The sequence below is a fragment of the Typopeltis vanoorti genome, chromosome 5, assembly GCF_054136105.1.
Source record: "Typopeltis vanoorti isolate ZY-2024b chromosome 5, IOZ_Tvanoo_1.0, whole genome shotgun sequence".
Classification (NCBI taxonomy): Eukaryota; Metazoa; Arthropoda; class Arachnida; order Uropygi; family Thelyphonidae; genus Typopeltis; species Typopeltis vanoorti.
Genome location: NC_143553.1, coordinates 151,490,568 through 151,508,079, shown reverse-complemented (window position 1 = coordinate 151,508,079; position 17,512 = coordinate 151,490,568). Strand labels below are relative to the sequence as shown.

Below are 17,512 nucleotides of genomic sequence, written 5' to 3'. Positions count from 1 at the left end.
AGAACTACCAAGGAGGGGGGGAAGTGGATATCCAGACATCAGTGAGACAGTTGAGTGTAAAAATGTATATAATGTACCTGAGCCAGCAATAAGGACAAAAAATGGGAATGGGATATTTAGAATAACGCATCAAGATAGGGGTGGGACAAAGGGAACACTGCAATTCATGTATACTAATGCCAGGAGTATTAGGAACAAGAAGGAAGAATTTTTGGCCTTGATTGGCTCTTCCTGGCCACAGGTTATTGGCATTAGTGAAACATGGCTGACGGAAGATGATATAGTTAGTGGGATAGAATGTGTAGGTTATAGTATGTTTAGGAGGGACAGAGAGAATAAAATTGGGGGAGGGGTGTTATTGATGATAGCTGATGAACTGCAGCCAAGGAGAATTGAAGTATTGCAGGATAGTGAAAGGAGCTCATTTGAGGCTATTTGGTGTGAGATTGATACTGGCAGAATAAAATATACAGTTGGGTGCTGCTATAGACCAGGTGATGGAATAGATGGTGGAGATGGTATGCATAAACAAATTGATGAAATGAGTGGAAGGAGGGTAATTATTATGGGGGATTTCAACTATGGTAACATTGATTGGAAGGAGGAGAGGACACATGTGAGGAAGGAGATGGATTTTATTCAATTATTAAGGGATAACTATCTGAAACAGCATGTAATTGAAAATACTAGGGGTGTGAGAGTGCTTGACCTGGTAATAGTATCTGAGAATTTGACTGTAATGAATATGACCATGCTGCCACCTATTGGTGAGAGTGATCATAAGGTGGCTAAAGGTGTGAAATTTGTGATTAAGACAGGGCATATGTGGAATTACCGTGCTGGCAAGTATGACAAGCTTAGGAGATTGCTTGGATCAGTGCCATGGCATGTACAACTGCAAGGGCTGGACGTCGATAGAGCATGGGAAGTGATCAAAGAGCATTTACAAGAGGTTATGGCTGATTGTATACCTAAGGTCCGAATAGTGAAACAAGGAGGGGTTAAATGGATGAATAACACCATTAAGCTTGAGCTGCAAAAAAAGAAACAACTATGGAAGGAATTTAAAGAAAGGGGTGACCTGCAGGCACACGAACGGTATAAAGTACAGGCTAGAAGGGTAACGAGTGTGGTAAAAACAGCAAAAGCCGATTATGAAAGGAAACTAGCTATGCAAGCAAAAGAGAATCCCAAACAGTTCTTTCAATATGCTGCAAGCAAGAGAAAAACTGTACATGGCAAAATGATTTTAAGGAATGACGATGGTAAAGAGTTCACTGAACCAGTCGATATAGTGGCGTTACTGAGCGTGCACTTTGCAAAAGTATATCATCCAGGTGGTGACATTGAAAAAATTAAGGAACCATTAGTTTATATGGGAATTGTGATGAATGAAGTGGAGGTGAATAGTCTATTACAGAACCTTAATGTGAATACATCTGTGGGATTGGATGGTATACCGGCACGGGTCTTATGTAAAGCGGCTAAAGAATTATCAGTGCCCTTGACCATGTTGTTTAATCTGAGTCTCATGTCTGGTTTAGTCCCGAAGGTGTGGAAAGAGGGGAAAATAGTTCCACTGCATAAAGGAGGATCCAAGACTACTGTTGCAAATTACCCACTGATCAGCATATCAGGAGTCGTTGTCAAGGTCTTGGAGAAAGTAGTCAAGGGAAAAATACAGGAATGGATTGATGAAAATGAGATACTGTACAGAGGACAGCATGGCTTTGTGAAGGGTAGATCATGCCTCAGTAACTTGCTCAAGTTTTATAACAGGGTGACGGCTGAACTGGATAAGGGAAATGGGTTTACAGTGATACTGCTGGACCTGGCAAAGGCGTTTGACAGGATACCACATGGAATTCTAATCCGTAAACTACAACATATGGGAATGGATATAGGGTTGGTGAGATGGATAGCTGGGTGGTTGATGGAGAGATATCAAAGAATAGTTTATTCAGGAGTAGAGTCCAAAAAACGGCCTGTGACTAGTGGTGTGCCACAGGGTTCTGTTCTTGGACCACTGCTGTTTAATCTGTTCATTAACGATATAGGGAATGGTCTAAGTGGGACAGTTCATTTGTTCGCTGATGATGCAAAGTTGGGTAGGGCGATAGTGAATGCAGAAGATGTGAAAGTCTTGCAAGATGACTTAGATAGATTGGAGTTCTGGACTAAGGAGAATGGATGTCAATTTAATGTGACAAAATGTAAGGTTATGCATTTCGGAGTGAAAAGATTAGCAGCAGTATACCACATTGGTGGAACTGTACTCCAAGAGATTGATGAGGCCAGGGACTTGGGAGTGTTGGTGGATAGGGAGATGAAGTTTAGGGGGCACATTGCGAAAGTAGCTAAATCAGCTCATCAATTCACTTGGTTGTTGAAAAATACCTTGACGAGCAGAGAAAAACAAGTTATTGTACCTCTATACCGAGCCCTGATAAGACCTCATCTCGACTACTGTGCCCAGATTTGGTCACCTCGGTTCCTTCTTGATGGGGAGGAGGTTGAGAGGATCCAGAGGCGAGTGACTGAGATGATAGCAGGTCTATGGAATGCACCATATGAGAACAGATTGAAGATTTGTGGGTTGCAGAAACTAGTTGATAGGCGAAAAAGGGGAGATATGATTGAGACATTCAAATTGCTAAAAGGATTCTATAGGATTAATTCAGATGATATTTTTGAGATCAGGACTGGTGGTGGGAGAACTAGGGGACACCCATGGAAGCTGGGCAAGAGCGTGGTTAGCAGGGGTGTTAGAGCTGGGTTCTTTACTTTTAGAGTGGTAAATGAGTGGAATAAGCTGCCAGAGTCTGTTGTGGGTGCTATGACAGTGAGCGAGTTCAAGGCAAGGTATGATAGATACTGTGAGAATGTTGAACAGCTGTGTGAACATGATGTTTAGGACTCCTAGAGTAGCCCGTGGCAATAATAATAATAATATTAAGATGTGTTACATAATTGCACAAGCAGTGAATTCATTCACATCACTGGCATCATAAAAATTGCATTTTGTTTTGATTTCAAAGTGGTAGCCAAAGTCATTCATGTTTGATATTAACAAAAATTAAAATAGCTTGAAAACTTGCCATAAATATTTTAAATATGACATTTCTTCAAAATCAGCTCATATGTTCTCAAGTTGTTCCATGCAGATAGATAACGAAACATGACAAAATTGGTAGATACTGTTTGCCTGCAAATGTACATAAGGGTGACATTTTTTTTCCAGGCAATGCAATTTAAGTTTTTCCTCAAAAAAAAATAAAATAAAATAATAATAATAAAAAAAATAAAAAATTCAGTGTACATTAAATTGAGAGCAATACTAATTAGCAATAATATGATGATGTAATTGCTATAAAGCATAGATTTGAAATCAGTTAGCCATGTTTGCTGGCTTAAAGAAGGGAGGGTTACATGAAATCAAAATAATATCAACATGATCTAGGGCAAAAGTAAAGAAATAACTATCTTGGACACCTAATCAGAGGAGATACCAAAGCCAAATATGGATACCATTAAGGTTTTAAAATTTTTGAAAGAAAGATGGGATGTAGAATTTATGCTTGGTGGGAACATATTTTTGAAGGTGGAGGAAATAAGCGATCTTAGGGATGATAGTGGATATTGAACTAAAATTTAGAAGACCCATTGCCAAAATTGTGAGGACAACACAACAAATTCTAGGAATGATGCAGAAGACAATTTGGCCTAATCAGAGCCTTATACAAGGCTCTGATTAGGCTATACATGTATTTACTGTGCATGGATTTGGTCACCTGGTTTTTAAAAATACTAAGAGATGTTGGAAGGGGTCCAGAGGTGACTGAATAAGGTAGTTTTTGATCTCTGGAATGTCTAATATGAGGAAAGGTTGAGAAGAAGCAATTTACAGAGTCTAGTGGATAGGAGGAATAGATGTGATGTGATAGAGACGTACAAGTTGGTAAGGTATTGTTATAGGATCAATGTTTAAGAGGTTTTTCATAACATAGTGGGACATCAGGGAAGAACAAGAGGTCATCCTTGTAAGCTTTATAAGGAGGGTGTGAGCAAGGGAGTGACAAGCATTTTTTTTGCATGCAGAGTTGTGAATAATTGAAATGCCTTGTCTTATATTGTGGTGTCTGTAGAGAATTTGAATGATGTGTTTAAGGTGTGGCATGTTGAGCTTGCCAATGTGTGATAAAGGAACCTCTTAGATGAGTCTTTGACTGCATTGGGGTCTTAGGATAATAATAATGTGTTTTCAGCATTTTCTGCAATGAGGCATATATCATCTGCATATCCTAATATGACTATTCTGTTTGCTATATTTTATAATTTCTCGGATACATTCTTCTAATGCTAAATTGAAAAGGATGGGCAAAAGGACATTTCCTGGCTTCAATCCTGTCTTAATATGAAAACGTTCAGATCAAATTCCATTAGCCAATACCATTCATTGGCTATCAGTCGTGTAGATATTGATTAAATATATTATCTTCTGAGGTATTCCTAGTTCATCTAATATTCTCTTAATCCTTCTCTATGAATGCTATCATATGCTTTTCTAATGTCTAGAAATAAAATATGGCCTTGCAGATTATATTCCTGTTTTTTTTTCTAGTATCTAAGTGTAAACATTTGGTCAACTGTTGATCCATTTTTTCAGAATCCTACTTCATATTCACAAATATTTTCTTTGTCATAAGGTAAGATTCTTTTTTGTATAATATTTGATAAAATTTTATAGTCTGCTGACAGTAGTGATATTCCCCTGTAATTTTCACATTCGTTTAAATATGGGGATAATGAATTAAGCACTCATATACATAAGCTGGTAAATTTAATATGGGGAAAAAAAAGAGATATGAGAGAGACAAATATTAAATGCTTGATTAATTTTATTAAGCAGTTCAAAAGTCTAACTCATGAAGTTTGTTTCATAGCAAAAATTAATTGAAAACAAATAATTTTTTTCCAGAACAAATGTAATTCAGTATTTCAGTTCACTTTAAAACTTTTGAATATAATTTTATTCTATTATGTTCTCAAGTTTTTTGACTGAAGTAATATTATTGCAAAGCTATTAGCATGCAATGTACTGCTCATGTCTTGAATATTTAGTTGATGTGGATATGCTGGAGACAAGGAACTAATACCATATTGACTTGAATATAACTCTTACTTTTTTCCCCAAAATTAAAGTTAAAAAATCACGGTGCAAGATATGTGGGGATTTTCGGGAACTTAAGTTTTTCAGGCAAAAACTAAATTGACATTTTAAATTAAATCCCCAGTATTCATTATAATTTATTATTGCTCACATTATTTATAAAACAAATATATTTAAATTTTAATTATGAAAGTTTATTCAATCTGCTGCTCATCTTCATCACGTGATATATTTGAATCTTTAGCAACAATGTTTCTATAATTAACTTAAATCACACAGTTTCATTCTTGCTTGTTATTTTATAATTTCGGAATCATAAGATCTTTGAGTTTATCACAACTTTGAGTTCAAAACCAGCACTGTAACATGAATGTTTCTCCATATTTCAAGCAAAAATTACCAGTAATTTACAAGACTTGAGATACATAATGAACAATCTTGCATGAATGACTAATGGGAAATGAAAGCAGAGTGCAAAATGGACAGCAATGGTTGGCCAATAGAGATAGAACAGCTATGAAGACGTGCACATGATTGGTGCAGTAGTAACAAAAGATCGCACAACTCAACGACAAAAGCAAGCTGACAGTTGTTGTGTTGAAATGCTGATTTTCTTCAACCAGATTACAAAATATCTGAAACTGCCATAACGACATTCACTATATATTTCTTAGTTTTAACATATTCACATCAGGGTGGTGTTTTGCCCTTTTATCGTTTCAATGGGATGATAAAATCTATCATGTTGGAAGTTTATTTTCCACTTGGTTAGACTATAATAAATTTAGTTTAATCCTTTATCCAAGTGTAAGAAAGCAAAATTTGTGCCTGAAGTATCTTCAGGATTGAGGCAACTCATAGTAAAGGTGGACCAAGCTCTCATCACTCCTTGTCTCAGTATCTTTCTCTAAATCCAGAGTAATTTAATAATAAGGTGGTACACTTTTTGGCAACTCATATAAGTAATTTCGGAATCTGACCTCTCCATTGCTTCTGCCTTAGTATCACCACTTCTGGGTCTGGCTCCCACTGACTAGACCTCAATAAAGGTCGAAACTGGTCTGGGTAGTGGCCCTTCCCTTAATGCATAGTATTATACATGTTAGCAAGGAGATGCGCTTTGCATTATGGGAGATACCGAGACAAGAAGTGATGAGAACTTGGTCCACCTTTACTACGAGTTGCCTCAATCCTGAAGATACTTCAGGTGCAAACTTTGTTTGCTTACACTTGGATAAAGGATTAAACTAAATTTATTAAAATCTATCATATTCTATTCACTTCTGAATTGCACAGGAAGGCTCAACTATTGTAATGGAGATCTCAGAGGAAATGATTGCTGAATGCCTATATGACCATCAGGACATCCCAACACACTCCCGGTCCTGCCGCCCATTGTCCAACATCGTATTTGGTTCTGTCACTCACGTGCATAGTCCTTTTAAAAATGTAATGTTATGCACTGCATGAGCAGTGTGGACATGGATGGCTTGCTGGCAGATAGGCTCATCACTGCTGAATATGTGTGCATTGTCTCTGTCATTGGCTCGCTTTGTCAGTTATTAGTTTTAATAGACTCCTGATACCAAACACATTCAGGTGTAGACCGTCCCTCTTATACAAATCCAATCTTCCCTCAAACTCACTCCACACATCCAAAAATCTCATCCATTCCTTCTCGCCTCCAAACGATTCAGTGCCTACACATTGAATCATTTGCCATCATAGCCATTCTTCTTAATTCATTTTTATTATATCGAGGTAAAATACTCACGATTTTCACTTTCTCACTCTTCACTCTCATCTCTTCCAACAACTCTTTCATGTCCGCTCTTATACTGAACTTATTGCTAGTTAAGTCGTTACTACAATTACAATTTCGTTTACTTTTCTTTTCTGTTTTTGAATTGCTTCCTTTATATTCCTTTATATTTATAGAGGGCAGTATGTCCTCTAAACTTTCTGTCAACAATCACTTCCAAATCTCGAATTTCATCTACTTCCTACAGTATGATACCAACATTATAATACACAAGCTTATATTTTTGCACTCCAAAATGCAACACCTTGCATTTATTAATATTGAAACGAGAACCCCAATCCTTTGTCCAAGTCAAAAGTCTATTCAAATATTCCTGAAGGGAAATGACATCAGCAGTGCTATTTATAATTCTCCTTAACTTTTCATCAGCAGCAGGCAACTGAACATCCACAGTACGTTCACATGATGTATCATTTACAAACAACTGAAATAGCAGGGGCCCAAGAACAGAATCCTGAGGAATGCTGCTGTTTATCCTCCTTTTTTGAGACACTGCTCCATCATACACAGCCTGTTGGTATTGTTCAGAGAGCCAGTCTCCAATCCATCTAAACAGTATACAATATATTCCCATCCTCTGCAGCTTGTACACCAAATTATTATGTGGTAATCTATCAAACACTTTTGCAAAGTCCAAGAATATCACTGTATATCATTTTCTCTTATCTAACACACTCTTTACCTTATAAAATACAAGTAAATTGCTAAAACAGGACCTACCCTTTACAAATCCATGCTGACCATCATAAAAGAATGTTATGTCCATCAACTTAATCCTGTATTTCATTCCTAACAATGTCTTCAACCTTGACCAAAACTGCAGTTATACGGACTGGTCTGCATTTGGAAACTTACTTCTGTCCTAGGACCATGTTTGTGGAGTGGTACTATTTTGCCTTCTTTGTACTCCTTAGGAACCATACCCATTGCAAGACTTTCATTAAATAACCACATCAAGGGAATAGCTAACTGTTTTGCACATTCCTTAAGAATACGTGGTGATATGGCATTCATTCCCACAACCTTATTGACCTCTAACCTAATCAACACCTGATACACCTCAGATTCTTTCATTTCCAATTCTCCTAATACTTGCCTCCCTTCTGTATATTGCCTGGCATCATTTACACCAGTATGATATACACTGATGAATTGCTCATTCAATAATTCCACTATATCTTTTGCTACTGTTACTCTGCTACCATGACTATCTACTAGTGTCAACCTGCAATAATTATTCTTTCTCTTGCTTGCCATATAGCTGAAAAATTCCCTTGAGTTAACCTTGGCCTGATCAGCCAATCTCCTCTCATACTACACCTTTCCTTTCTTTACCATGTGACTTTCCTAGCCTGCACATTATACTCTTCACAGATCCGATCACTAGCAACTGTCTCTAACAAACGTGATCGTTACTTGCTTAATGTTGAGTAAAGTAATTATTCTAACACGTGTGTTGTGTCTCCATAAATTCTTCACTGTGAATGCTGACCATCATGTAACCTTAAAAGAAAGAATTGCCTGCTTTTTACTTTCACATATATTAATTTTTGGTAGTTACCTTTTCTTATTTCACTACTTACTGAACAAGTACCTTATGATCACACTCACCAACTGACAGCAGTGTCAACACCTCATTAAAAACTACATCTTGTGAAGTTATCACCAGATCCAAAACATTAAAACTTCTGGTTACTTCAGCACATGCTGCATAAGATATTTATCTCTCAGAAATTCAACAATCTCACTCTCCATAGCGCAATTGGAAGAATAACGGTACGTTGTGCCCATCAATTGGAAAAGACCCAAGTTCGAGTCTCGTCATGATGGGAAGAATCTTTATATGGACTTGTTCAATCGAAGGTGAGTTAACCGATCTCATATGGAGGTAGCAGGGTTTTTTCTCCCAGAAACTAGGGTTTTTCATCCCGCATACAGACAAATCGGCCCTTCAGAACACGTGAAATTTACAGACAAAAATTACTAGTTGTGGTGGTGGTATTGGACAGTAGATGGTGCTGATGTAGATGATTGGTAGTAGAGGTTCGTTGTGGTGGAGACGGAGAGTTGTTCAATAGGTGTCCTGTGATGAGTCTTCGGACTCCTTGAGAGGTGTCACGAATAATAATAATATCTCCTCCTTCCATTCTATATTCCTGTAATTAGTCTCCCATCAGGATCACCTTCTTTTTACATGCCCAACTAATTTGCCTAAATATCTCTCACCTAACTCATCTCTCTTGTTTCGAATACTCCATACATTTGTATACAAACATGACAATCTCTGTGTCTTTGAAGCCATTCGACCAGCACCAATATTCTCTATTCTAGTTGCTATACCACACCACTCTCTTCGGTTTCACCACTCCTATTTCTTGGTCATGATTCTGACTTCCATTCCACCTTATCTCATCTTCACCTTTTATGCATTCTATCACCTTGTGCTGCAGCAATCACATCTTCAACCCTGTATCCATGTTCCTCCTGTCGGACAATTTGTTTAGTTGTGCTGCCCTGTGTTTCAAAATCTTATATACATTGGGTCTTATTTTATCTAAATCATGTTCTAAATTAGAAACAAATTTGTTCCATGATTCTGTCTTTTTCTGATTTCTCTTTTAGCTATGGCTCTTATTCTTTTATATTCTATTTCAACTTCTAATCTTTTACTGCTTAACCATTTATGATAGGCTTCTTTTTGATTATTTCTTTATTTAGGTAGTGTTCTATCTATTTGACTAACCAACAGACCATGGCTAAGTGATGAACAGTTAACAAATTAGATTTTATTTATCACATTGAAAGATGTCTAAAATCCCTCCTCTGTAATTTAGCTGACAAAATACAATGGAAGCATTGTACATATTAAACTCTAATAAACAACTAAGTTGCAACCTAACCAGAACAGAAAAATTGGCCCTTAAATCCTTAAAAATTAACCCAGACATTGTTATTACAAAAGCAGATAAAAATAATGCTACCATTGTCCTTGATCAGACAGCATGAAAAAATTAACCAATTGGTATCTGACCACAACACATACCAAATAGTGAATTATAACCCTACAAACCACATCAAAATGAAAATAACAGAATTAATCAAATCGGTGATCACATGGCCAGAGGAAACAACCAAAAAACCTATACTGCATTATGCCTGCTCTCCAAGAATTTACAGCCTGCCAAAAATACACAAAACAAGCATGTCACTACAATAGTTGAAGGAATCGAGCCCTGTTATCACTTAGCCAAGAAATTAGCTACCACACTCAAGGAATTGATAGGTTATTCTCCCTTCCTACATAAAAATATACAACATTTCATAAACAAGATTAGAAACCTTACTCTCAGTGGCGCAGATTTATTAGTCAACTTTGACATAACTGCCCTTTTCACCAATCAATGATATTGATTCATGATACTATTCTTCTCTTACAAAACATATTTCTGCCTGATTTCATGGCCCTCTTTGCCCACATACTCTGTTCCGAGTATTTTATGTACCAAAATAATTTTTACCTGCAAAAAGAAGGTACAACCATGGGCTCACCCCTCCCCCCCAATAGCTAACTTTTACCTGGAAGACTGAGCAATGAGCTCTAGATTCGGCCAAAGTCTGGCTCAGATATGGCGATGATATTTTTGCCATTTGGCCCCACAGCCACAAAACATTAAATACATTCCTAAGCCACTTGAACAAACAACACAAACATAATCAATTCACCATCGAAATCGAAAACAATATCTCTTTCTTTTCTAGATTGCTTTTCCCTCAGGCTTCCTCTCCTTCACTCTACTGCAAACCTACACATACAGGCCAAGACATACATAAAAATTCATACCACCATCCAACACAAAAACTAGGAGTCATCAGCACCCTCAAAAAGCCATAACAATTTGCTCCAATGAACAAGCTCTGAACCAAGAATTTGAAACCATTAACCAAACATTTGTAATAAAATGGTTACAATAAAACAAAATAGTTCACAATATCTTCCATAAAAATGCCATTAAAAGTGAAAAAGATTACAAGAATGCCATAGCCATATTCTACATTAAGTACATTTCAGAAAAATTAGATAGAACACTACTTAAACACAAGATCAAGACAACCTTCAAACCCCTGGCAAAATTAAGAAATATACTTAACTCCTCCAAAGATCCTCTTCCATACCTTGCTCACCCAGGGGTTTGCAAAATTCAATGTACCTGTACCTTACCTTGCATAGGGGAAACAGGACACACCATCCCAATTAGAAAAGATGAACACAAATGCCACATTAAATATCTCCACTATGTTAAAACAGGCCTATCAGACTATGCACTCCAAACATGCCACAGAATTGACTGGAAAGGCACCAAGTCCCTGCTCTGCACTGAAACCTGGTTTGATAGAAAATTCAAAGAAGCTCATGAAATGCTGAAACATCATCCAATCTGAACAAAAATGATGGATTGAGTATTCCAATTATGTGGAGGACCCATCTTCAACCCATATAGCAACTAGAACAACCCTAGCCAGAAGAAAATCTCAATACAAAAGGGCTGTAGAAAGTGTTTAATGTTGTTCAGTTTTTTTTTCCTCACTAGAGGTCAGGCTAGCATAAACGATTAACAAGCATTTACATTAATTTTATTTTTGTATAGTACAATGGCATGTAGCTTGCATCTTGTACATATGTATATTTTCCTGATGATGACCTCAATACAGAGGTCGAAACGTCGATTGTTACTTGCTTAATGTTAAGTAAAGTAACTATTCTAACATGTTTTGCGTCTCCATAAATTCTTCACTGTGAATAATATTATTTCTTGGCTAATATAATTTACTTTAATATAATTAATTTAGGTTTCCCCTACTTACGTTCTCATTCTTAAACAAAACTTTTGTTTTCTTCATGAGCAGTGTTTATAATTTGATATGTACATAGAAGCTAATTTTTTATATATAGAAATTATCAAAGTCTATGATGGTAATGCCTCTATGAAAAGGCGAATGTTTAGGACAATCACTATTTCGAGAAATGCCACAAGGGAACAGATGGTGGTATGTATATTTTTGGTATTAGTATCGTTTTATTCTGTTTATTTATATTGCTTTAAGAGAATTAAGATACAAACAAGGAAAATGATATGTTAAATGTATTTAAAAGTTGCATGAATTCATTACTGTTTCCTTTTCAACACAGCCCCCCCATCCACAGAGAACATGGGGGTGCAAAATTTCTTCCCATATGTCCGAACAAAGGAACTGCATGAATGTCACTAACCAATGAGTCTCCATAATTGAGTCAGTAATGGCAATATCCTTTGGATTGAATGACCTAGATTTGAATCCTCTTTAGAATACAAAACCTCCATTAAAGTTCAGTTAATTTTATAGCTTCATCAGAGAAACTCTTCACCTTGAAAATAACGTTCCTTGACATGCAGCTGCGTAGCTCGAGCTTTTGCTGCCTGGTGGCAGTTCGTTTGCCGTCCTTCTCAATACACACCAAAAATACTACAAAAAGTCAAATCGATGTATAGGGAAATGAATTAAAACACTGTTTATGTTAATTACTAAGATAATAAACCGAAAGGCTATTTTACCGCTGAATTTGTTAATAGAAAGGGGGATGGTAAATCCCATTTTATTTTATAGCCGGGTACGAAACTTGGATCGAAATCCATAGAGTTTCATGCCGAAAAAACTATCGGCGGGCCTAAGTGTAAATGATCACTTGGGTAGTACAACACCAGGGCAACTCCATGCAAAGGTGGAGCAAGCTCCATCACTAACTTTAATATTCTCTCATAATATAAAACCCAGCTCCTAAGAGAGAGAGATATATATATATATATATATATATAGTTTCTCATTATGAGAAGAGGTCACTACCCAGACCGGTTTCAACCTTTTTTGAGGTCTCATCGGTGAGTAGGTAGACCTGGAATATCAAGGTTTTAAGTGAACACGAACTTACATACCTCTGCTATTGAATTGCCGAAGTGGTGCACTCCTATATTGTTAATTATTAAGATAATAAACTGAAATGCTTATTATCTTATTATTTCCACTTTGGCAATTTGATAGTAGAGGTATGTAAGTTCGTGTTTACATAAAACCTTGATATTTCAGGTCTACCCACTCACTGATGAGACCTCAAAAAAGGTTGAAACTAGTCTGGGTAGTGACCTCTTCTCATAATGTAAAACAATATATATATATATATATATATATATATATATATATACACACACACACATCTCTTAGGAGCTGGGTTTTACATTATGAAAGAATATTAAAGTTAGTAACGGAGCTTGCTCCACCTTTGCATGGAGTTGCCCTGGTGTTGTACTACCCAAGTGATCATTTACACTTTAGCCCGACGATAGTTTTTTCGGAATGATACTCTATGGATTTCGATCTGAGTTTCGTACCCACTATAAAATAAAACGGGATTTACCATCCCCCTTTCTATTAACTGTTTATGTTTATTTTAGTTGTAATTATAGTTGTTAAAAATTATCGGATACTTTTTGGATACCTTAATAATTCGAAATCCTACAGGTCATGTTTCATTTTTGGCTTATTGAAACCAATCTTTACTAACATATACATTTGCCCATCCTTGCACCATTCATTATGGAAGAAATAAAATGAGAAATTTTAAAGAAAATTGAAGCAAGAAAGCTATTGAAGTATAAAATGTGTGTGTGTTGGGGGGGGCAGGTATGATATCCTGCAAAATAGTTGGCTGACAATAATTTAAACAGTTCCAGAATTGAATATATATCACTGGATCCTAAGCCAATGCAGCATATTTCAGAATAAACATTTATCAACTCACTTTTTTTTTATTACAGATATGCTAATTATCCCAGCAAATTCTTTGTTGTCTCTTTCAAAATTATAGGTTACACAGATCTTTTATATGACATATAAGACATCTGTCTTGCATCATGCTTGAATTATATGACATGGAAAGTAAGACATGTTGTACTGTGTGTTTTTCTCCTGCTGTCAAAAATAGGTCATTGTGCTATTCTGACATACTGGTGTTTTTTTCATAGAAGAATGGAGATGGATATTGTGCAGCTCCAGTATTAAGGTAATTCTGTCAGTTCTTTGTGTATGGACGCATTACTGCACCTTTTAATGAGCATAATATTAGCTAGATCTGCTTGCATAATATATTCATTACAACAACTGACTTGTTATGATAGGTATATTATGCAAGCAGATCTAGCCAATATTATAACAATATTATACAAATAATGTAGTCAGTAATAAATAACTGATTGTGGCAGGTCTAGGGAACATTCCTGTGAGGACAAACTGAAGTTTGTGTGTGTATTGCAAAGTTTAGTTGATAATTGAAATACGAAATGTATAATAGAAACATAAGTATTAAAGGGATATTATTGTTGCTGTAGAAGAAATCTTTTAATACCTGGCAAGAAAGGATAGAATGAGTTGCCAGAATCAGTTGCAAGTGCTTTGGCAGTGAACAAGTTCAAGAAGTATGACAGGGATTATTATTAATCCCAGAACTCCACGCAATTAGAAACTCATTGCAGGAGGTACATATTATCACATAAAGATCATCACACTGGGTCTTTAACTCATTCAGTATGTGAGCATTCTCTTCACTCTCAGGTAACACATTCCACTCACCAACCACTCTCCATGCAAAGAACCTGCTCCTCACTCCTTTACCCACACCCTTATACATTTTTCAAGAATGGCTGTTCTACTCCACCTCCTGTTATATGAAAAATTTCTTGCACTTTAACTTGGACCAACTTCTGACCAATTTATGTGTCTCAATCATATCCCTTCTCCTCCTATTCAAAAAGCTTTTCAAATTACATTCCCTCAGTCTGTCTTCATACCCTACATTCCAAAGAATAGTTACCACTTTAGTCAATTTTCTCAAGACCCTTTCTAATATATCCTCCTACTAGCTGACCTTATACAATGGAACAGTAACTTTTTATTTCTGCACTTCATAGTCCTCTGAATCATTGCTATAATCTGATGTGATGACTTAACATCTTGTGCAGTGTGGTGTTTGAAGCTCAGGTCCTTGTCCACCACCACTCAAAGATCTGTCATCTCCTCTACCTCCTTCAAAATTTCCTAAGTGTGTACTTCACATTCCATCATTGATTACTAAATTTTAGAACCTTATACTTTTCACAGTTGAATTGACAGCCCCACTTACTAGCTCACTCAAACTATCTATTCAAATATTCTAGTAAGACCATATCCTCTGCAAATAGTTGTATATCTCCAGTTAAACCAGTGATTCTCAACCTTTGGGACATGCCCCCTAAAGGGGACATGAAGAAAGTGGAAATCAAAGGAAAAACTACTTTATTGAAACAAAAGCATAAAATACGCTCTGAAAATAAAATAATAATATGTATAAAATCCACTGTATTGATACAGTGGGAACATATCAATATTGCAAAATATACCGAGCAACTAATTAAAACTAAATAATAGGAGAGAATCTAAAAATTAATGACTTCCTTGGGCCTGTGTTGTGGAGCTTTTTATATGATGGTGATACATTGAAATTGACACTCTTAGTTCTCTTTCCATATTTAGCTGAGATCTGTATTTTGTTTTTAAGGCAGCCACTGCAGAAAACCTGATTTCGCAAAGAAAAGATGTTGGAAATGGCAAAGGTGCACAAAAAGCTCTTGACTTTAGTGCAGAAAATTCATCATCAACACTGTCCCAAAATTCAAGCAGTGATTTAGATGCAAATTGTCTTTTTATTTTGCCACTTGACATGAAGTCTATAAATTGTTCCTCTTCTTCAATTGAAAAACCTTAGGGATAATTTGAAATTGGTGTCTAACCCACTAATTGTTATTATGTTGTCGTTGGTTATGAAATAGTTTCTAAAATTCTTCGTCTACATGGTTCAATGATTTTCAATAGTTACAAATAAAACTTTGATGTGTTGCTCTTCTGCCTTGTAGGTTTTCATAAATTCATCCATATTTGCAAACATTTTTAATTTTTGTTCCATAACCCTACCTAGGTTTACTAAAACTATTAACTTTGTCACTCATCTTTAAGATAAGGGTATTTTTTCCTTGGAGTTGCAGGTTTAATATATTTAGTTTCTCGAATATGTCCACCAAGTACCTCAATTTCATCACAAATAAGTGGTCTCCAAACTTCTCTGCTTCTTCGTGATTTTCCTCTTCCAAGAAGATTGCTATTAATTCTTAATTAATTCTCTTAATTCATAAACATGTAAACATTTTCCCTGTGATAACCATCTTGTCTCACAGTAAAATAGTAACACTGAATGTTCTGTTCCAGCCATGTCTTTGCAAAGTTCAGAAAACAGTCTTGATTTTAAGTGTCTCATTTTTATATAATTCACCACTGTTATAACTGTTGTTAGCACAACGTTTAGACCAGGACTCATTTCCTTTACAGCAAAGAGTTTCTCTATGAATGATGCAATGTGTCCAAATACAATGTGGAGATTTTTCCCTCACAAGAGCTTGTAAACTTTTAAACCTTCCAGACATAACTCAAGCACCATCAATGCAAATTCCAACACAATTTTTCTGCTGTATGTTTGCCTTACATATAAAATTGGGCAATATAACAATTCAGGTGCTGTGGCTCTTCTTTCTGTTGGTTTACAAAACTATAACTCTTCAACTGCTGATAATCCATCACAAAATTGAACATAAGCAATTAAATGCTATCTGTTGCCTCGTCAAGCTGAATTGAAAATAATTGGTCACAAAGCTTCAACAAAAGTTGTTGCTGCATATCTTCACATATATCACCGATTTTCCAAGCAGCAGTATCATTTGATAGAGGTATGCACTGTAGTTGTTTAGTAAAACTTTCTCCAAGCATAGTTTCAACAATTTCAATCGCAGCTGGCAGAATTAGGTCTTCTCTGATAGTGTGGGGCTTTTGCACCTAGGTATTTTATATGCACCTTTGTAAGAAGTAAAGCTTTTTCATTTACAGACAAAGCTTTTTAATGCTAGATTTTTGCTTTTCAAAACATTTCAATTTGGCATCAAAGACCTCTCGAGGTTTGTTAACATACTCCTTATGAAGTGTTTCCAAATGTCTTTTAAGTTTATTCAGTTTCATGCTATCAGCCACCAAAATTTTCGAACAAATAACACACAGTGATCTTTCTTCATCATTTAATTTGGAAACACTTCATAAGGAGTATGTTAACAAACCTCGAGAGGTCTTTGATGCCAAACTGAAATGTTTTGAAAAGCAAAAATCTAGCATTAAAAAGCTTTGTAATCTTTTTAATGTTAGATCTAATCTTTTTTATTTTTAATGCGAAATCTAAATATTCTGTTGCATACTTTCAGAGAGATATTCTGTGAACCTGAATTTGTTGACTTCCATGCTCCACAATCGTCAGATACCCTTATGTCCAATTAAAAATTTATCCATTTTTCTACTAGAAAAGATTATTTGTATATTGTGTATCACAGTCATTGTGAATAGAAGTAAAATAACACCAA

At 35.9% G+C, this 17,512-nt stretch overlaps 1 protein-coding gene across 1 annotated transcript in view; it reads left to right on the top strand.

Moving 5' to 3' along the window:
- The window catches only part of LOC150106943 (diacylglycerol kinase theta-like), a 610,762-nt gene that overhangs the window by 277,090 nt on the left and 316,160 nt on the right, over positions 1 to 17,512 (top strand). The window contains exon 8 of the mRNA XM_090393510.1: positions 11,944 to 12,038. Within this exon, the coding sequence (XP_090249636.1) occupies positions 11,944 to 12,038 (95 nt within the window). The remainder of the gene's footprint in view (positions 1 to 11,943; positions 12,039 to 17,512) is intronic.